Raw genomic sequence first — 23,429 nt, 5'->3', positions numbered from 1 at the left:
AGTGCAATGATGATAACACAAATGTACAACAGTAGTTAAGCTATAATTGTTGCAATCGAGCTCAAGCAAATATAGTTGATCATGAATATTGTCGTCGGTGGCTACAATAGCGACAGTTAGCCACAACGGCTGCAGTTGAAAACTATAACAGTAATAGTCGGCCACAAAGACTGTAATTGGAGATTGCACAAGTAGCAGTTGGCCACAAAGGTTGTGGATGAAAGCTGCAATAACGCCAGTTAACAAAAAAGGTCATAATTGGTGATTTTAATAGTTTCAAATTGCCACAAAGACCGTAGTTGAAAGATCTAACAGTAATAGTTGGTGACTGCAATATCTTCAATTATCCACAAAGGCTATAGTTGGTTATTGCAATTACATTAATTAGTTACAGAGACATTAGTTGGTAACAGTTGTAGTTGGCCACATAGGCTATAATTGATGACTGTTATTTGTTGTTGGTCACATAGATCTTAGTTGGAAATTGTAACTGTTGTAGCTGGCCACATAGGTCATAGCAGGTGATTGCACATCGTATGTTGGTCACATAGACCGTAGTTGGCTACTGCAACAAGGTCAGTTGGCCACAGAGACTCTAGTTGAAATTTCTAATAGTACTTGGTCATATAAATCGTAGTTAACTATTGCAACATCATCAGTTGGTCACATAGATCGTAGTCGGTGACTACAATAGTATCAGTTGGCCACAGAGGCCGCAGTTTGAACATGTAACAGTACTAGTTGGTCGCATAGACTGTAGTTGATGACTACAGTAATGTCGGTCAAAGAGCTCATAGTTGGAGTTTATAGTAGTAGTTCATATAAGTCGTAGTTGGTAACTGTTATATCGTCGGTTGACCATATAGGTCGTAATTGGAGACTGCAATAATATTAATTGGCCACAAGGATCATAGTTGAGAGCTAATACAACAATAGTTTGTCACATAGGCTGTAGTTGGTGACTGCAATCTCGTTAGTTGGCCACATAGGCTGCGGTTGGTGATTGTAATAGCATCATTTGGTCACAAAAGTCGTAATTATAGTAGTAGTTGATAGATAGATCATCGTTAGTAACAACAATAGCATCAGTTGGCTACATAAATTGTAGTTAGTGACTGCAAAGGTATTAGTTGGCCATAAAGGTTATAATCAATAACAAGACCCCCTCTCTCAGAAAGGGATTATAGTTTTACATTGGGCACTGCATTTGTTGGTATACAGCACAAGGAAAAATATAGGTGTTAGGAACAACCGGAGTATTCTAGCTACGATGGTCCTAAAAAGTGCTTGTCGATGGTCGGCAGCGATAGGTAGTGACAGTCTGCATTGGTTGACGGTGATCAGCGGGTATGGAGGTTGGAAGTTAACGTTAAGTCTTTAATATGGTTGTTACATGTTACAACCATGTTATTAAAAACCAGGCTGAAACGACTGGTTCAACCATGAGTTAGTTAGGCAGCTGGTTCTGTTCAAACTAAAAACTGTTTCTGCATAGAAACGAGAATAAACTAGTCATAATCGGGTTAAATCGGTGCTTTGTTGAACTGGTCCAAATTTTAAATATTGTCCAAGTTCAGCTTTTTATTTTAATAGGATGACCAGAAATAGAGAAAATATCATGTTTTAAATTTTAATCTAGAATATTATAAAAATATTCAAGTCTTAGCCTTATATTAAAATATTATTTACTAAGTCATTAAAAATGACATTAATATATCATTGTTCAATTATTTAAATGATATCAAAATATTATAAATATACATGACATCATCTGGTTCAACCCCGATTGAACCATTAAACCTCGAATCTTTCATTTTTCAAACTCAATGTACAGACCGGTTTTCATAACTTTGATTACAATCGTATTTGGGATACGATGTTTGCAAGCAAGAGGCCGACAATGGCCGATGAGTGGTGGTCTACATTGGTCAGCAACTACATAGGCCATAAGTTATTTTTAGGTTTTCAATATGATGTTATATGTTAAGGCCGTATTTGGGATACAACATTAGTAAGAAAGGGGTCGTTGACGACGACGAACAAGGGCAGTCTACCATTGTCGACTATGGATGACGGGAGGTGGTTGATGGTGGTCGAAGGCTATAAAGACCAAAAGTTATTGTCGAGTCTTTAATATGGTGTTTTATATTAGGAATGTATTTAGGATGCAACGTTAGCAAGCATGGGTCACTGACGACAGCAAGCAAGGACGACTGACAATGGTCGACGACTGCAGAAGGGTGGTGGTCAACAGTTGTCTGCGACTACGAAGGACGGAAGTTATCGTCAGGTCTTTACCCAAGAATAGGCTTTTGAATTCTCTCTTCCCCTTCGCCCTAAAATGAAGAGGGATTTATTTATAGTCTCTAGAGTAGGAACATTTTGGTCTTTGGTAAATAACTTCCCTAACCACCTGATCGGATGGTCCATATTGTTTCCCCTTGATCATAGAGAGCTTTTTCATGATTTAAGGGACGTAATGACCTTGGAATTAAGCGAACTTAAGCTCGGCAGATTCCATTCGTCAAGATGCTCGATTTGAATATAAAAAAAATTGAATTTGGAATTTGGAGTGTACTTAACCATTCCATCCAAAACCTCCAAAAGTACTTTAATAGCTTGATCTGAGCTTGATTGAACCAATTTCGTTATCATTGGGTTTGTTTTCTCAAAACGGTCAATTTAACTATAAACTTACTGAAATTGGGGGACCATGATGATCTTAAATTAGAATTTTAAAAATTATTCATAAAAAATGCATTGAGATTTGTTCTTGATAAAAAAATGTGTTAATGATACATCAAGTAAAAATAACAATTGGAAGAATAATAAATAAAGCATATCTACAAGAAAGTATTAGATAAAAAAAAATTCAAAAACAATCAAAAAGGTTATCAGCTATATTGTACATTAGAAGTTTAACAAAAAAAAAAAAAGAAAATGGATGATAATGGATATGTGGTGGAATATTAAAACAAGAAACTAGCTAGTGTTTAGGATTCACAAGCTCAAATAAAAAATAGTTTGCAAAATTAATTTAGTAAAAAATAAGAATAAATTCTTATAATATATTTTAGTGGAAGAGAGGACAATAATTGATAATGATTTAAATAGACATATCGGTTCTAATAAAGTAGCTACGAGAGAATTTATATTTGGTTTGAAAAAAGAGGGAAAATATGATGAAAATGTTGTAGATTATATTGTAGTAGCATATGAACTTGCATTAACATATTTTAAGAAACTATCATAATTCTTGGTTTCAAAAAGAAGTTATCAAGAGAAAAATATATTGATTTTATACCTAGAACAAAAAATGGATTTTACTACAAACATTATATGGTGATTCCACAAGAAATCTTATCTATAACATACAAACAATTATAGATAGAAAATAAAAAAATTTAAAAAATGTTAAAAAGAAATAATTAGCATATAATAAATATTGGAAGGGATTTTAAAAGTGCACTTCAAGCAAAATGCAACGCGGAGCGACCATGGTCTGCTTCGCTTCACAATCGTGAGATGACTTTGACCTAAACGTGTAGTTTGCATGGCAAGCATGTCAACACAAGCCAAAACGAGTCGAATAAATGTTCGATTTAGGTGTAGAAGTGGAAACAGATCCATTTCTGCTTAGCAAATTTAGCTAGAGAAAATAAAATCAAATCACCTAAGATACAACATGACTCTGAACACAAGTAGATAGAAGACACGAACTTTGGTAAGCAAAGAAGGAGGACGCAACAATAGCATAGCGTTCGAAGCAGTAGCAAGGTGTTTGATTCAACCCACACAAACTAGGAGATAAGAGCGATGGAGCCTAACAATTTTATTTCCCTCTTGATTGATGACCTCGAGTCTCACAAGACGATCTCCAGTGAGCTTGACAAACGGAGCCCAAGTGATTCTAACCATGCACTCCATGACATATCTCTAGCAACGAGCCCAAAGATGCAAGTTTAGTGGAAAGAGAACCATTTCCCAGAGGTAATTTATTTATGTATATATGATATTTAAATCCTAAATTTTACACACGTTTTACACAGTACTTTGGATCTACTTGGCCTGAAGTCGCCTTCCCTTTAATAAACATGTATTTATTCATACAAACATATCCTGTGCCAGCGGAGGTGTGTCACTCTATGCATGCCTAGAATTTGAAAACATGGTATATGCATATGCTCTAACATAAACATATGAATAATCATTGTTAAAATATTTACTTCTTAATATATCATTTTTAAAATTCTTATAGAAATACTTGTAAGTAATAGCTTAGTAATTGCTACGTGAGCATTTTCAATTAATCTTACATAATTCCCTTTTATGGTTTGAGAGTTATTCAAGAGTGTCAGTGCGTTATATATTAGGTTATTCTTTGTAAAAAAATTGTAAGAAATCATTGCAGTTTTGTCCATATTACATAAACAATTTCTTACGTAGGCCTATTATTTTTTAATGTTTTGCTGGATGCAAATTCTTTAATGTAATGAACATCAGTATTTCTGTTGTTTTGCCTAAAATGTTCTCTTGTTTCTATTATCAATGTGTATTATATGCATAGCATCAACAAATAATTGAGTTCTACAAAATACAACATTTTTAAAATATATTTCAATGCAACAATATGCATGTTTGCTAAAGTCTGTGCATTAGCTGAAAGAAAAACTAAAATCAAGCTTTTATGAAAGCCTTTGATATGGCATTTTTCCATATATCCTTAATTGTTAGTTTTGGTTTTAAATATTTGTTTACGAAAATTATCAAATGTGCTTGACCGAATGCACAAGACTGATTATTTGAAGCTGGCCTTCAAAATGCATTTTGAATCAATTTTATTTATGCATAGGAATTGACCACTAATCGTGATGATATGTACCAGATAAATAATGATTGTCCCTAGTTCGGAATAGATAGTCATGTTATATAATTTTTAACTTCAAAAGCTTTAGCCTACGTCACTTAGGTTAGTTTTGTCATGCCATATGATAGCTACCATGTTAGAATCTTAATATATAATTTAAAATTATGCAAGTAATTTTAATATAAGAAGCTTTTAATTATAAAGAAAATGAACTTATTTTTTCATATTTATTTTTCATAATTGAATCTTCAGGTTATATTTATAATTAATAATTTATTTTTACAAGCAAAAAAATTAGGTATGGCCAACTAAAACGTTAAGTAGGAAAGCCAACTTGAAAATATATGAAATTAAAATCTGAGTCTAGCAGTGATACCAGAGTTAACCCAAATCATAAGAAAAATAGAAAAATTATTGTTGAATTCAAATAGGGTTACAACGATGACTCATCAAACAATAAATAAATGATAACAAACATAAGACGACACAAGAAAACACCACTAAAGTGTATTTCAAGATTTGGTGGAGGTCGGCTCAAAGGTTCGGGATTGCTAGCTGAGGTGGCGCCAGCAAAGGAATGTTGGTGACAGCAGAAATAAATGGACAATGGAGGTAGTCCTGGGTGATGGCAACAAGGCGTTGGGGCGGATAATGGCGAGACAGCAGGAAAGAGATGTTCCCTGGCTATATTGGACGGCAGCGTTATGATGGGAGGGCTAGGACAGCAAGACGAAGGTGTGGTTTAGGCAGCGACAATGCTGGAAGGGAGGGGAAGGTGGTTAGCAGGCTGAGAACTGCAAAAAACAACAAACCGAGTGTTATCGCGAGCGGCTGCAATGAGAAACGACTACTCAGAGCAGTTTGGAAGGGTGTTGAAGGGAATATGAGTTAGATAATCAACAACTCGAGAGAGAGATATAGTCGAGTCACCACTGAATTCCTTAGATACAGCCCTTAAAAGTGGAAAACGGACGTCGGCGGCTGTCTTCGCAGAAATCTGAAATCTGGACTTAATCAAAAACTAACCCTAAGCAAACAAAATCACACATATAATAGCCAATAGACAAAATAGGAACGAATTATAATAGTATGGAAATAGAATTAAAAAGGAAATAGAAAAAGGCAATGGATCAAATAGGAAAAAAGGCTAGGGATCAAATAGGTCAAAAAGAAGTAACATTATTAAACATAAGAAAATACATTCAAATGTAAGAGATGAATAGTTTATTTATCAAAGAATAGTTATAAATCTAATGAATATTTTTATAAAATCAATGTCTTCCATGTTTTTACAACGAGAAACTAGTTGTAAGGCTATTCCGTCAATTCAGGTGAACTGATCTTGTACAAACTAAAGAAAAATAATTCTTTGTAGGTTTCAATTGATTCCAGGTTTGACACTACGGCATTTAGAATTCTTGTAAATTGTGGATGAATACCTCCATTGAACTTATAAATGCAAATTGATTTCCCTTATAAGAAAAATGTGATTTTATTAAGCTATAAATCTGGTGAATATATTTTTAAAATCATTGTCTGCAAGAATTATGATTCATGTTTATTATATAGGAAATGCCCAATGAATGTTTGTTACAATAATTATGCTTTAAAAAATATCATAAGTGATGTTATAAATAAGTTATTATATGAATACTTGTAAGTACAGATGATAGGGATGTGGGGATTCTCAAAACCTAGTATTCAAGCGGTGACAAAACTCCAGGAACCATTGGGAACAAACAATGATGGAACATAAGGAACCGTTGGTATTAAGGGGCTATTAATAACTATTATATGAGAAGGCCAACATTTATCAATAATTATTATATCATACGAGCTGGGTAACGACCCAATGACATGATATGACATGAAAATAGTTGAATTCTATACAATTACGAGTGTCGTTGTTATGATTAAATTGATGTTTCTTATGAACATGATTATAACAACACATGACTGAATGACATGTATGTTTTATACAACAGTCATGATTTTCTACACTAATTGTTCTTCTTTTACATGTTCTATATGATTCTAGCATTCTATGAATTGTGTGTAGACATACAAAGTAACATATGAGCATGCACGTTTCTTCTCTGTGTATAAAATATTGTTTGACTTAATTATTTTGTTGAGTTCGTTGTTGTTCACACTACGTTATTGACTTATAGAAAAAGGTAAGGAGCATAGGGTTAGTCAGGTGTAACTTGTACAGCTTTTGCACCATAATTTTGGGAGCTTGTACGGTCTTTTGTGTGTGTGTTTTTATTATGTTAGATTTAACAGCATCATATAGATATATGTTCTGAAGAAACTCATGCGGGCAGGTAATCCCACTATATCAAATGTTGACAACTCGACCTAATACAGTCAGAAATCATCATAGGGCAACAAATCAAAGAGGGGCTGATTGTGGTATGAACATAACAAGAAGCTTGATTATCTGAAGGAGAAGTGTTGAAATTTTATGGAAAGCTTGCAGATTGGAAGCTAAATAAAGTCAAAGATGATGGGAAAAATCAAACAAACATAGAATCAAAGGAACAATTTAAAGCTTGGGTGGTTTGTCACTTTAAATGATGATCACACCATAACCACTTGGGCCTTTTTTATGAAAAAAAAATCTAAAACTGTCAACAAATTTGAAACTTCCACAACATGAACCTCACCCAACTTTAGAGAAAAATTCGGATTCTCAAAACCGAATAATGCATGACTATTACAACTCCACTCTTAGCTCTTATATATCCAAAAATGACATCATTCATATAAGCTCTAGTGTTGACAAACCCTAACAAAATGATATGGCTGAGAGAAAGAACAGACAACTCCTCAAAGTGTGTCGTTCAATTTTATTAACTAACAATATACCCCAACAATTTTGGGCATCCACTTATCTCATAAATAGGATGTCCAGTAGAGTGTTAAACTTTAAAAAATCTCTCAATGCCCTTATAAACCAAACTTAATCTCATGTCAATCAAATGCATCTTTGTGGGTTACTCTTCAAAACAAATGGAGTACAAATAATAATCTCTAAAAACACAAAAATTCTACAACTCCATGGACGTCACATTCGTTGAAAACTATTCATATGATTCAAGTCTAACATTCAAAGGAAAAGTTGAAGAGAATATCGGATTTGGGGTACCATTCAGAAACCTGAAGTTCATTTCCCTTATATCGCTAATGAACCCACTCTTATCCACACTATCACAAATTAACCTGAAATATAAACCTACCACTCCATTAGATCCTCTCATAGCTCCGACCAAGAACCATGAACTTCATGTATACATCAGAAAGAAAAGACCTAATGAGTAGTAAGGGGCAATATGCAAAATCAAGAATGTGGATCATCGTAACCAACTCCACACACTCCAAGTATTCACACACAGATTGATTCAACACATCATGAGCACCAATTGGAAGAATGAACACAAGAATGAACAAGATATGATGAAAAATTATAATCTGCTTACACAAAGATTGACTCAGTGCACCGATAGAAGAATTTGTGACCTATGAAAAATTATAATTCTCTTACAAATCTTTTGTTTGGAACTTGGATAATATGTGCGTGCCAAATTTAATCCAAGAGTCCTTACATACTCCTACTTATCCTTGAAACAAATTGTACATGGATCATAGCAATCCTGCTACCTAGAAAATGAGTTTTAGAGTGCAAATGGGTACTAACTGTTAAATACAAATAGAAAGATTTAAGACTAGACTTGAAGCAAAAGGGTTCACTCAATTCTATGGGATCGACTATCAGGAGACATTTGCACCAGTGACAGAGTTAACACAGCAAAAGTATTACTTTGACAATTAACTCAGACTGGTCTTTACATCAGCTAAACATTAAAAATTTATTTTTAATGTGAATCTTAAGGAAAAAGTATACACGGAGATACCTTCATGCTTAAGAACAAAGCAAATAATCAATTAGTGTAAACTAAAGAAATCATTGTATGAATTGAAATAATCACCCAGAGCATGATTTGAAAGGTTCATCATAACTACTCTTTTTAATGACTACTCAGTTTCAGTCTAATCGCACTTTGTTTGTGAAATCAAATCAAGAAGGTATGATAGTCATCCTTATTGTTTATGTAGATGACATTATTCTTACAGATAATGACATAAGAAAACTTGAAACGTTCAAAAGAATAATGGCTTCTGAGTTTGAGATCAAAAAACTTGGAACTTTAAGAAGTTTCCTTAAAATGGAAGAATCTAGATCCGAAGAAGTTATTGTTATATCCCCAAGAAAATATATTGACTTATTAAAGAAAATAAGAATGTCAGAGTGCAAATTAACAAATGCAGCAATGAATCCCAATCGACAAGCATCAAAAAGAGAAGACAACACTCTAGTTGAAAAGGGGAGGTATCAAAGACTTGTGGGTAAACCTTTTTATCTGTCACATACAAGACATGACATTATTTTTTTGGTGAGTGTAGTGAGCTAGCATATGAATGATCTAAATGAAGATCATCTTGAAGCGGTCTTTTGAAGACTAAGGTAACTAAAGATGACTCCTGGACGTGAATTGATAATCAAGAAAATTGAGAACCATAATATTAAGATCTACACTGATGTTAGCTAAGCAGGAGAGCTGACTAACAGAAGTTCTACTACTGGTTACTATTCATTTGTATGAGGTAACTTGGTTACTTTGAGAAGTAAAAAAGTTGTGATGGCAAGAAATAGTGCAGAATATGAATATCGTGCCTTAGGAATTTATGAAAGGATATGTTAAAGAAATTGCTAATGAACCTTCATATGGAGAACAAAAGTACAATTAAGAAGTTCAATGATAGTCAATCAGTCATCAGTATTTCAAAGAATTTGATACATCATAATCAAACCAAATATATAGAGATTGATTAGCACTTCATCTCTGCGAATGAAAATGGAGGAGTTGTCTAGCTAAACTATATCCCAACACAGTACCAGATTGTTGACATTCTTCCAAAACTCTTCTTTGGCACCACTTTAGTGATCTCAACAGCAAGTTTTGGATGCATGACATATACAACCTAACATGAGTGCGGATATGCATATAACCGACCAAATGGGCCCACCCACGGCTTAGAAATTCGTGGGTTCGTTGTTACATTTGAGTGGAAGAAATTATTCTCCATTAATTATCCATTATTGTGTTTTTATTTCTTTCCTTTTCAACATGTTCTTTCATTTCATCATGATGATTTCAATTTCCCTCCATTTGTATGAGAGTTAGTTTAAGTTGTATATATATTGGATATTTGCTTAATGAGAAAATAAGAGAGTTTTTTCCTCCAAAAAAGTTCCTCCATAATTCTATAAATGTCAGCACATTTTTTTTTGGTTATATAGGCCAAATGTTTATAAAAAATAATACTTATGTATCGGATATCATGTGCAGCACATTATATTGATCTTATGTTAGATGATATTGTTAAAAAAAATACTATTAAGAAAACTTTGGAGTTAATTGGTTGCATATATAATAATGGACTTGTTTCTAAGATGATAAAAAAATGTACTAGCGCAGAATTATTGAGACCGAACATAACACATTTTGAAACTTCATTTATCACTCTAGCCAACATAAACAAAAAGAAATATCAAAGTATATATTTATTTCTTAAAATTAGAACAAACCCATATTTAATGTTGATTATGAATGAGATAAAGCTATGGAGATCATTTAAATGGTCATGTCTTTCTCGCACTCTAGTATTCCATATTAAATCTATCAAAATCCAAGTGTAATATTAGCTTATCAACTAATTTAAATTTGCATATATCCTATTGAAAACAATAGAATAATTATAATAACCATAACTAACAACAAATTTTTTGTGAATATCATAATGCAAACAACACAAAGCACACATATTATGCAAATGATGTCTATCATAAGAAGCAAGTAAAATGTTAAAATATCAACATACAACCTAAGGGATACTAGTAAGGGCCTATAACCAATTCTTAGGAAAGACATGACAAAGAAAAATCCAAATAAACCAAAAAAATGACATGTTGATGCCGAAGTAAACCAAAAATCACAAAGGAATAAAAATATCACTATTGAAATTCAAAAGGGATTACAACAAAGACTCTTGACAATAGGCAAATGACACAAACACAGAAGACACCCTAGGGCGAGAAACAAATGTGGTGGGCTGTGTGTCGAGGCAGTGGAAACGAAGAGGAGCGGTAGGCGGTCAAGAGGGTTAAGGCAGCGAGCGGAAGGAACTTTTGGTGGATGGACAATAAATAGGAGGTTGTGGAGAGTGCGCCAATGAGAAAGAATTAGAATCAGCGCAGCTCGACAGCAAGGATATGGTGTCGGGAGGGCGGCAGCAACCTGGAAGGGGCAGATGGAAGCGTGTAGGGAGGGCAGCAACAAGTAGGAATTGAAATAGGGGTGGCTGGACAGCAAAGATGCAGTGTCAGAAGGCCAACAGCAACCTGAAAGTGGCAGAGGGAAGCGGCGGCAACAAGGCGGGGGCGCAAGGAGGGCGGCAGCAAGCAGGCAAGGTGGAAATGGGAAGGAAAGATGTGGAGGTAGTCACCACCTTAAAGCAGGAAATAGCCGGAGCACCACCTATCCTCGGATACAACCCTATCAAGGGAAAATATGTTAAAGGCCGAAAAACTAAAGCAAAAATTGAACTCTAAGACAACATAAAACACACAAAAACAGCAGTAGATAACTATGAGAGGTGGGACCCCCTCCTATTTTGGCTGCAATCCTAATTCCTAAAGTGTTGGCCAAAATTCCCTCACAGTTGAATTGGTTCAGCTTTCAAGGGAAGCGCCTATTTCAGCCAAGAGAGCCTCAGTATGAAGGACTCGTCAAACTACAAGTATCTCACCCCCATCTGGTGGAAGCTGATACTCATCACCCACTTCTTCAGTTGCTTCCATGTAGCTAACTTCTTCCACTAGACTCTGCACGATAAAAAACACAATTGGCTCATTGGGCAACTGAAGCCGATGTGCCAAAACCAATGGCATTCGAAACATTTTTCGGTTGGGACTGTAATTGGCATGCTGCTCTTATCAAGTTTCTTCTCACTCTGAGTGACTTTGTCCTTATCCTGATTAGTCTTCTCAACTCCCTGGGGCGTGCTCCTGCTAATGTCTTCAACTGCAGATGGTTGTCTGAACGGTAGTTGTCTATTCTACTTATGTTGTCTTTCCACCTTCAATGTTATGGTCTAGACATCTCTCAGTGACCAACAAGATTGCATCTGCAGAATATTATTGATAGATGACTTCAGGCCTAAGAGATATCTCCTATAGTATGTTCCTCTTACTCAACTAACTCACATTTCATCTGCAATTGATTAGAATGTGTCATGAACTCTTCCATTGATAGATCCCTCTGTCGTAGACATATTCTAACGATAATGAGACATAGGCATTTTTCTGCATCTCCTTCCTCATTTCCTCTCATCTAATAATTTTGTCACTTTTCTCCTTTGCCTCCATCAATTCTCACCACAAAGAAGCGCTCTTTTTCAATTTGATGGCTGCAAGCTTCTTCCTCTTGTCTTATGGCACTTCTTTGTACTTAAATATTCACTCAACTGACTACAACCATTCTATGAATCATCTGGATCCATACCTTCATTGAACAGGTAGATCAAGCTTTATTTTGAAATCAATATGTCCTATATACGTCACCTCTTCTCTCGGCCTCCTCTGATAATGAATTTTCATGGTCGGTCCTCATCACTAAAGTCCTCTCTATGGAAGGGGTTCCAAATCTCGTTTATTTCTCCTCTTTGACTCTCTGTACCATGATCAGGGGTAATTTTTGAATGAGTCCCATCATCAATCTCCATGAGCCTCTGTTGTAGTTGGCAAATATCTCGTTGTATCTCTTCCCATGTAGTCTCGGGCATGTATCTCCTTGTTGGCATGGTTAGAGTTTGAGATTTGTGGGAGTGGAAAGAGTATTGGGGATAGGAAAGAAGATTTTTAGGGTGGATATGTGTAGGAAGGCTAAAAACCCTAGGATATGACTAGGATTAGACCAGCTCTGATACCAATTGATACAGTAGTAAACATAAAACCACAAGAAAATAAAAATATTATTGCTGAAATTCAAAAGGAGTAACAAACAAAGATTCTTGACAATAGCAAAATAAGGCCCAAACACAACAGACACCCTATGGCGAGGAACAAAGGTGGTGGGTTGTGCGTCGAGGTAGGGAAACGGAGAAAGGTAGGTGGTTGAAAGGATTACGGCAACGAGGCGGAGATGGTTTGGTGGTTGGACAACAAACAAGAGGTTGTGGAGGGTGTAGCGGCGAGCGGAAACTAGAATGGGGACAGCTAGATAGCAAGGATGTGGTGCCGGGGGGGCGGATAGATAACATGGATGTAGTGTTGAAAGGGCGGCAGCAACGTGGAAGAGGTAGGGGAAGCTGAAGCAGCAGCAGCAATGTGAGGGGCCGGGAGAGTGGCAGCAAGCAATAATTGGAAGGGGGCAGCTGGACAGCAAGAATGCGGTGTCGGGAGGGCGGCAACAACCTGGAAATCGCAGGGGGAAGTCGCAGCAGCAAGGAATGGGGGCAGCGAGGGCGGCAAGAATACGAGATGGAAAAGAGAAGGAAAGATGTGCAAGTAGTCACCACCTTAGAGCAGGACACACCTGGAGCACAAGCAAATGTAGACGCCGCAACAGAAAAGCTTAAGCAAAAAATGAACTCTAAAACACAAAAAACACACATCAAGACTAGTAGATGGGTAGGAAAGATGGGGCCACCTCCTATTTGGGCAGCAACCTAATTCCTAGGGTCGGTCAGCCCTAATTCCCTACCAGCTAAACTAGTTTAACCTTAAAGGGCAGCATCCGATTCAGCCATGAGATCGCCGTGTCACATATATCGATAGACAATCTTTTTGAAATACAAAAGGCTTAAATATAACTTATGATATGTGCAATTTAAGCTTTCATCAGCTAAAAAAAGTACTAAAGTTTAAATTTCCTTCAATGTGTTTCTCATTAATAAATTTCTTGAAATGTTTATGTGATTTAACTCTCTCTCAATAAGAATCCTTATATGAATTAGTATATCTAAAAACTAAGAACCAAATGTAAAATCAATTTAACTCTCCACATAAGATTATAATGAATGGGCAGAGCTAGATCAATCTACCAACACAATAATTTTAGAATTTGCATATTTGTACCGATTAAATACAAGAAATTGTCTACAGTGAACCCATCTTTTAAAAATCCTTTCAACAAGAAAAGAGAAACTCAACCACCTGATAAATATACCAGTAGGTCTTGCAGGTTCAAAATTCACATTTTAGGATGAAGATAACTATATTATTTCAGCATGGCTATGAAACTCCAAAATATGGAAAGTAAGTTAAATTTACAAGTTCCTCACAACAACAAATGAAGCTTTTATAAACAATTCATAGTTCATAGATGCTCAGGACAAAATTTTAACTACCACAGAAGGTGACCCGTACGTCATGAAATGTGGCTTTTATAAACAGGTTTTTGGTCGGAGTTAGACAAATATCAAGGTATACGACGAAATATGGTGAAAATGTTGTAATTCTCAAAAAATCCATAGAAAGAGAGTCCCTGAGTTCCTTACTAGTCTTAATATAGAGCTTCATCAAGTTTATATTCACTTCATCCCTTTGCTGAGTTCTCCTATGATAAACAATCATGATGGAATCACCGAGGTTAGAAGATTGACCATGATAACTAAGGTTCACTATATAACCTACTAAGATTTAAAGGCAAAAATTCCATAAAATGGATATTTTTTGTAATTATTGCAAGAAAAAAGTGCATGTCAAGGAAAACTATTGAAAACTCCATGAAATAGCTCTAAGATCATGGTGGAGAATATAAAAGGAACCAATTGAAGGGATAGGCTCACTTCATGGAGTTAAGAGGGCTCAACTTAGAACAAATTGACAGACAAAAGAACTTCACTTGAAAAATCATCAGGTTATATTCTGTAGCTCAAAATAGTATAACATCCAATTTTTTCATAGTATCTCCAATAAATTATCTTTTAATACCTAGGTGAAAAGACTCCAGTGCTGCTGACCGCAAGACAAAATCTGCTAATGCATGTCTAACTTACCAACCATTTCCCATGAATAAATAAATAAATCAGAGTAGCCAATGGTTCCCTAGCCACCATTGCAAGCCAATGGACTAAAACTATTCCCCTTTCATTCAACATTAGTAAATATGGTACATATTACTAACCTTGCTATAAATCAACGGTCTATTCATTAAAAAGCCAGAAATCAATTTTTGGGATTCAGGGCCTAATTATGCAGAAGATGACTGGGAAAGCTATACAAATGATTGATTGTACCAACTTGAAGACAAAAATGATTGCAAGACTTAATCAACTATCTCTATTCTGTCTATTAATTCAAATAAAGATAATGATTTGAATTAACAAAAGTCAGGCATTCATTGTTTAAGTTTTTGATTTATTTAAAATGCAATTAATGTTACAAATCATCACTGTGAAACTTATTTAGTTGTAAAACACCATAGGGTACCATTTCCTTAATTGAATCAAGATCAACCACTTTCTTTTCTTTTTCGAACACTCTAATATTTGGGGAACCTCAAGAATCCCTAATATCACGGGGGTCAAATAATTTGTCACATTCATTAATGATTGCAGTAGAATGGCATAAGTATATATCTCTTAAACAAAAATTTGAGATCATATCATTCACACCTTTATCACCATGATAAAAATATTGTCACAGATTATCTTGACTAAATATTGTTTACTATCCTTAGAAAAAAGGCATTGTTATCAATCTTCTTATCATGACACCGCACAATAAAATGGGATGGTGAAGATAAAAAAGAAAAGATATTTCCTTAAGGTAAACAAAACTCCCCTTCTTAAAATTAAGTCCCCAAAATATATTGAAAAAAAGATGATCTACCCTCCACATAATGAATTAATAAAATACTCTATAGAACTAACTATTCATTTCAAAAACCTCAGCAGAATCCCTCTAAAGTTATCTCATTATGTTCTTCCCTCAAAATAACTTCTTCCTACAAAAATTCATCCTAAATATTTGGTTGTGCATCATATGTCCACATGCATAAACATTGAGGTAAACTAGATCCAAGAGCACGTAAAGGTGTATTCTTGAAATATTCACCACCCGACAAAAATCAAAAGTTTATCCTTTAATATAAAAAAGAAATATTTATTTTAAAAGGTTTGTATTTAATATTAAAACAACCCTTCTTTAACAAAACATATCTCCAACAGGAAATTTTCAAAATCAAATAGTTGGATGAAATGACAAATCGTTAGCCTCACTCTTCAATCCCAGAAGGAAAATAATCTGTGTGAAGGTTATTATTTTCTCCAAAATGTAAGGCAACACTAAATTTCTCCAAAATGTAAGGCAATACTAAATCCATGACTGATAGACTAAGCTTACAAATAGGCAAAATAAAAAGGTGATATCTTTTAAAACGTTTTATAGAGAAAGCAGAATAATTTTTAATGTTGAACAAAACTTAGTGTATACAACAACAGCAAACAACAACAAAGACTTAATCCCACTAAGTGGGCGGCTACATGAATGTCGGCTACATGAATCATTTTCTCCATTGCGTCCTATATAGTGTCATATTTTCATTTAATTCTAATAAATTAAAATTATTTTTTATACAATAAGCCCAAGTCTTCCTAGGCCTACCTCAGTCTTTCTTAATATAAGTCGAATCTAAAACATATACTCTCCTAATCGAATCAAAAAGCATACACCAAGGTACAGCCTCCTGTAAATGTCCAGTAAGACCATCCATAACTAAAGCAAAAAGATATGGGGTTAAAGTCAATCCCTGATGTAATCCAGCAGAAATAGAAAAATATTCAGTCAATCCTCCTTATGTTCGAACACAAGTAACAGCTTTAGTATACATATCTTTAATGACTTGAATACAAGTCATATCAACACCTTTCTTCTTAAGAACTCTCCAAATGATATCTCTTGGAACCTTATCGTAGGCTTTTTCTAAATCAATAAAAATCAAATGTAGATCCTCTTTATTATCTCTGAACTTCTCCATCAAACCACTCAATAAATGTATAGCTTCCATAGTAAACCTGCCCGACATAAATCTAAATTGATTATGAGAAATCTTAGTGTATAATAAAAACAATTAGTAAAATAGGAGTACCATAAAATTTTAGAAAAGGAAGGGTCTCTGGAAATAGATCACACAAAATTACATTAATGATGCACTCATAAATTACAAACAATGTAACCAAAAGTTTCCAACACAACAGGATTACGTCAAACATATATTTAATTTGTATATTTGTGTATCTATTATGGATATGATTTGAGCAGTAACTATAATAGCATTGCACTTAGCCTGCCAAAGAGAATGTTGTGACTCAATTTTTAAAACACATATGAGATTGCAAAAAACAATCAAGATTAGAATAGTGTTCACTATTGTATATGATAGTTTATAATAGTTAAGATCTCTTTCAAAACAAGTGACAAGTTAGAGAATGATACAAATTTTTAAATGATGCAAGCTTAATATTAAAAAAATATAATTTATATCATATAATACTTGGTTAGATGTGAGGACAAAAGTATTAATTATTAATGTCAAAGTATAACGGCATGAGGTCTATTGCCTGGGGATGATAAGTCTTAGGTGCTTGAATATATTATGAAAAAAAAAGGTGCATAGATGAGACTATAGATTTTAGAAATAAAATTGGGTGGCTAAAACTGAAATTTGAGACACACATAAGTAGTACGGGCACTCTGCAACAAAAAAACATCAAGGCAATCTAAAACTTGGAAGGAATAGATTGGAGTACTGAGCAATAAATAAATCATTAATAGCCAAGTTGAGTGCGAAAAGAATAAGAATAATAGGATGGATGTATGGTAGAAATACAAAAGAATAAATGAAAAATACGTTAATGAGAGAGACAATGGGAGCAATACCCATTGCAAATAAGACTAGTAGAAAAAAATTTAGGGAGTTTAGGCACGTGCAATGGAGAATAAAATTTACTAATAGAGGGGGTAAACATAAATGATGCAAAATGATTAGAAAGGAAAAGTTAAAGACCCAAATTAAGTTAGCACCTTAAGTTCTATGGATCATCAAACGAAATACGAAAACATAAAAACCTCCAAATTAATCTACAAAGTACTAATTATTTTCAATCATTCATTTGACAACAAAATCGTAATAATATTTTATTTGGATAAGGGTAATTTTGTAAAGTTAGTAGCCTTTTATAATAAAAGATTTTTATGCAAATTCCAAGAACAACATCATAATGAACATCAGCGAGATGAGAAAGAACTTTTCGATACAGTCCAAAACTATAATAACAAAAACTTCGACTCTAGATAATTAAATGCAGAAGTTTAGCTCACCTCTGTCTTGTAACGTGTGTCTGCAGTAGGTATTCTTAATTGTGCTTTCCAATCTTGTGAACTGAAGAATTGCAAGGAAAAAAAATATATTAATTTGAAGCACTAAACATGGAATAAATAAATCAAAAAACTAGAATATGGCTTTCTATGTTAATTTTATCGTGGAAAACAAATCAAACCGTTGTGCACTTCTTGTTCCGAAATACCTATCACGCCACAAGACCTAAAGGACAATATTACCACATAAAAACACATTATAGTAGGAAAACACTATAGTAGGAAAGAACAACACAAAAAAAAGAAACTTTACATACTAGCAACAAAAATGAAATCCTATGTGAATGAGCATACATATTTAACAACCCATATTTAAAAATGGAAAAAGAGAATGAAGTACGAGCCTTCTTTCTGAATTTTAATAATAAAAATATATAAAGATGTGGAAGAGCAGGTAAAGTTTTTGAATGAAATCCTATGTAGGTTTATCTCCAGTAATTATTCATATCAAGTAGAATCACTCAATCAACTGCCACAGTTCTATAAGGAGAAAGCTAAAGGACAAGTGAAACTTTTTGGGAGGGACAACTTCCCTATAGTACATTGAAGAATAAAAGAGAAATTTTAAGTAGGGGGTTCCCCATAATATTCGCTAATTCAGGCAAACCATAAAAGGAATAAAAAGCTATCTTAAGCACAACAAAAGCTAAGCAAACTAGTTGAGATTGCGGAGTCCATCTGCTAATAACAACATCAGACTGTTGCGAACTTACATTTAAAATTGTTCAAGAAATGTGTCCCCACACTGGTAAGTGATTCACTCCACGAGCCGCTTAAAACCATGGTTTAAGGTTTCAATTCAAAAAGATATTCTTTCTAAAATAAAATAATGGAGCCATACACCAAATTCATCCTGCCCTATGCTCAATAAAGCATTGACTACACTGCAAATTAGACAAGTACTGCATAAATTTTTCAATTCACCATCATGAATGCCCTTCCCAAAACTATATCTTGTAACATCAACTGAATTCATTGCTAGAATTACCACAGTCGATTAACACAGTAGCTCTAAAATTTTTTTTACATATAGGCAATATGGTTATGGTCCTCAAATTGTGATCTCAATGCAATTTGTATTACAATAGAGGAATAATTCCATCAAGGATAAGTACTTTCTTCCTAGAGGAAAGTAGAACATTCAAACCGATGTGTATTTAAAAGCCATGTCCTCCCTGCTCAAATTCTCATCACTCCAAAGTAGATTTTTTGAAATTAATGTTGCAATAAAAAATAAATACAATGCCCTTTCCAAAAAAAGAAAATGAAAAATAGTTTATTGGACATCATCATTTCATTAGCCCAATTACTATATACATTCCAATGAAAGCAAGCTATCGAGGAAAAGGGGCTATAAAAGCCCATAGTTTTAGAAGGTTTCAATTCAACGACCTTCTATAGACTTTAGTTGAACATTGGCATCACTGGCATGTCTTTTTAGTCTCCAGTTTTTATTTGACTCAAAAAAACTAAAGCCATTCTAATTGACATGTCATCTATTTTGATATCAAATGACCACTTTATTTTCTCTATTTCAAATCAATTCTTCTAAAAATAAGCTAACTAGGAAGAAAGAGATGCCATGCAAGAAGAATGGGTGGTTATTTTAAGCACAGATAGGAGAGAATGAAATGAAATGCTTGCCTTGCGCGAGAAAAAATGGCAACACATCGACGCAAAAACCTATTTGCCCTGCTAGTAAAGTTGGAAAACCTAAATAAAGGTGAGACACTTAAAATAAGAACAGCACTTTCATCTTTCAATTCTCTTTTACAATCCATCAAATGTCATGTTAGTAGAGCAAAACCCGCATGCCTACATAGAGCCTAACATATTAATAGATGAGCATACATCAACCCCAAAGCTTAAACTAATGGTAACTCTACCCTTATTTCACTTCTAATGTGGCTCAATTTTTCACTCCCTTGTGGATATCAGCAATCACCCCTTCACATTAAAATCAAACATTTTAGGTTATGGCACCATCGCAAACCATAATCAAACAATTGTTGCTTTAAAGAAAGTAAAAGGACCGTATTGTGGACCATCCAAAGGGGTTGTCTGTCATGCAAGCCATAGCACTCTGTACAACTGTTAATAAACTCAGTAATATGAAAAAAGAAGTCCTTTATTCAGCTGAATCAAAAGAAGCTCACAAAAACCATTACACATAATCCGCTTTCATGTTTCTTCTCATACCTGGAATCAATGGCATCAGAGGAAACAGATTTCACCAACTCGCTAGAACCAGAACGTCTTTCCATCTGATTCCTCCTCAACCATTGCTGCTGCTGCTGCTGTTGCTGGAACTGTTGATTCTGCTGACTCTGTGTGGGATTTCTCTCGACGTACTGATTGTGAATCCGAGATCCTCGTGGGTAAACGTTAGCACTCGGCTCAGCGCTGCCTCCTCGGCCATTGCCAATGCCCGAAGGATAACTTCCTCTAGCGTTCATCAAGACGTGCTTACTGATTACACAAATCAAAAGTAGCAATCAGTATAAATAAATAAATTTTCGATCGCAGGAAAAATAGTGAAAGATTTATTAAATCAAATATCCTCACCGAAGCCTTACCTGAACCAAAAGCTCTTGCTTCAACTGCAAGTGCTTCCAAACCCTAATTAGAAGCGAGACCTGTGCGGATCAGAGGATTGAGAATTGCGGGCTGAAAATGGGAGAGAAAGGAGTTGGAGGAAATTATATTTCCTTTGAACCTCAAAATAGCATCAGTTGACGCCGGCATGACTTCTGGGTACTCGTTTTCTCTGGGCATCTCTCTTCATTATGATGAGGGTAAGAAAATAGATTATGAATTATGATTAATGAGCCAAATTTTAGTTTAATTTGCTAAACTCATTATAATGAGTTTAGCAAATTAAACTAAAATAATGAGTTTAGCAAATTAAACTAAAATTTGGCTCATTAATCATAATTCATAATCTATTTTCTTAAAGAATGGTCTGAAGCTATGATACCAGCCCCCTAAGAACCTCATATGTCTAACTATTCGAGGACCGCTCTCATCACCAAAAACTGATCAGATGTGGATTCAAATTCATGACCTGAGATGACTGGAGGCACTTATATAATGTCTCCTTGTAAATACAATGTTTATTAAATTATGAACAAATAAATCTTATTATTGTTAATGAAAATCTATCATTTATATCATACAAAATAGTAGCCTTACATTTAATTTAGCTCCTGTGATTTTAAATGTCTATCTTTAACTTTGAAGGGTGAACTAACCTTGACAATATAAGTTAGAATCCACATCATACCATATATAATATTTTCTAAAATCAAATTAAACTTCAAATTATACTTTGACCTTCTACTTCATATGCTTCTTTTCTTCTTGTAATTCACTTAAAAATCCCATTGGTTTTTCACTTAGCTGTTTGATAAGCTTTTTCTCTATTTTATATTTTTTATCGCTTGTTTTTTTTTCCTACTCTTAATCATATGTTTAAGTTATTAAAAAAATATAAACGCAAACTGTCATTAAAATTAATTGTGAAATAATTAAAGAGTTCTTAACGGATATAGAATATCATCAATAATTAATATTAAGTTTCTATGTTTTTGTATTGATTGTGGAGATGTTGATAATATATTTTAAAGTGAGGAAAAAAGCGGATGTCATTTGCTCATAATATAGTTTGAATTGGCAATGCCTCTTAAGAAATTAAGAAATTGTTGGAGTAGAGTTCGAAAATAAGGAGCATGGAATTTGTATAACATAAGCCTAAATGTACAATATGTACTTAAAGTGAAAAATGCAATTAATAGATTCAAAATTAATAGAAGAACAGATGATATATAGATATGATAGCTTAAATATTTTAAATTTATTATACTAAATAATAAAGTTAAGATATGAGTTTAACAGATAACAAGGGAGTATGTACAATTTGAATAATTATAAATTTGATATGATTATCTTATATGAAAAGTTGATTATTGCGAAGCATGCATCGATCTCTACGTAAAAATTAAAAAGAAAAACTCTTTCAAGTAGTCTAAATCAAAACAAATCTATCTTATCAGAGATATATACAAGCTCTTGAGGTTCTTAAGAACTTAAAGTAGTTTGGATCATATATATTTTTCAAAAAAATCAAACAAATTTTATTAGATAATATACGATATTTTATTAAATCCAAAAAACATGATGAAGCATGAATTTGACCTTTCTTATATTTTAGCATAAGGCTTGCAGGAAATTATGTTAGAAATATTTGTTCACAAGCAAAATTTATATCATCTAAATACTCAAAAGTGGAGGAAGGCCAAAACAGGTAAAAGTCTTGAGTTAGTCACATAATAAGTCATTTTAAGCTTTAATGTAAGGTCATCTAATATTTACACACAAATATGATTGGATTTTTATCTTGTTTGCAGCAAAAAGTTTAAAGTGTAGGTAATCTAATATATTGTCAACATGACTTCTAAAAAAAGATATTTTAGAAGTTAGAATTAATTGTATATCACTCAAAAAAATGAATATGCGTTTTTTTTTTAACAATAATGTTGATCCATAAATACATAGGTAGATGGTAATGAAATATTGGATTATTTAATTAGCTTCATAATAAATGGTTTATATTTAATCATTTGCATAGGCTAATCTAGTTGTATAAATGGTGTATAATTTATTCTTCTTATAAATTTATATAGTCCTTCAAATATTATTAATATAATTATGTTTTCATATACATGTTTTGATTGAACTATGTTGATCAAAAGTTATATTTTATTGCATTATAATTTTTATAATTATACTTTATTGTGTAAATCTACAACCCATTGTGTCATAGCTATTTTCATTATTTTGAATTGTATTAAATATATAGTTTATTGTATTGTAGCTTATTCAAACATCATTTGAATAGATTAAAAGATGACTATTGTATAAGAGTTGGTATGGGAACTTTATATGAGTAGTTTTAGAAGGTAGTTAGTAACTTATATTATTAATTTTAAGACATCTATCGAAATTGGTGAGGTATCTGAGGTACAATTGCACAAGTAGGAGAGTGTGAGTAGTCTC

The 23,429-nt window shown here is 33.7% G+C and overlaps 1 protein-coding gene across 1 annotated transcript in view; it reads right to left on the bottom strand.

Moving 5' to 3' along the window:
• LOC110027226 (DEAD-box ATP-dependent RNA helicase 8-like) overlaps positions 1–21,167 on the bottom strand; it is a 41,213-nt gene extending 20,046 nt beyond the window's left edge. Inside the window, exons 1-4 of the mRNA XM_020728562.1 lie at positions 21,091–21,167; positions 20,951–21,010; positions 20,574–20,843; positions 18,318–18,378 (exon numbers count right to left, since the gene is read on the bottom strand). Coding sequence (XP_020584221.1) covers positions 18,318–18,378; positions 20,574–20,830 — 318 coding nt within the window. The 5' untranslated portion in view covers positions 20,831–20,843; positions 20,951–21,010; positions 21,091–21,167. The remainder of the gene's footprint in view (positions 1–18,317; positions 18,379–20,573; positions 20,844–20,950; positions 21,011–21,090) is intronic.
• Between the last annotated feature and the right edge of the window lie 2,262 nt (positions 21,168–23,429).

Source organism: Phalaenopsis equestris, unplaced genomic scaffold, assembly GCF_001263595.1.
Source record: "Phalaenopsis equestris unplaced genomic scaffold, ASM126359v1 Scaffold000421, whole genome shotgun sequence".
Classification (NCBI taxonomy): domain Eukaryota; kingdom Viridiplantae; phylum Streptophyta; class Magnoliopsida; order Asparagales; family Orchidaceae; genus Phalaenopsis; species Phalaenopsis equestris.
This window is presented reverse-complemented; position numbering and strand designations above follow the sequence as displayed.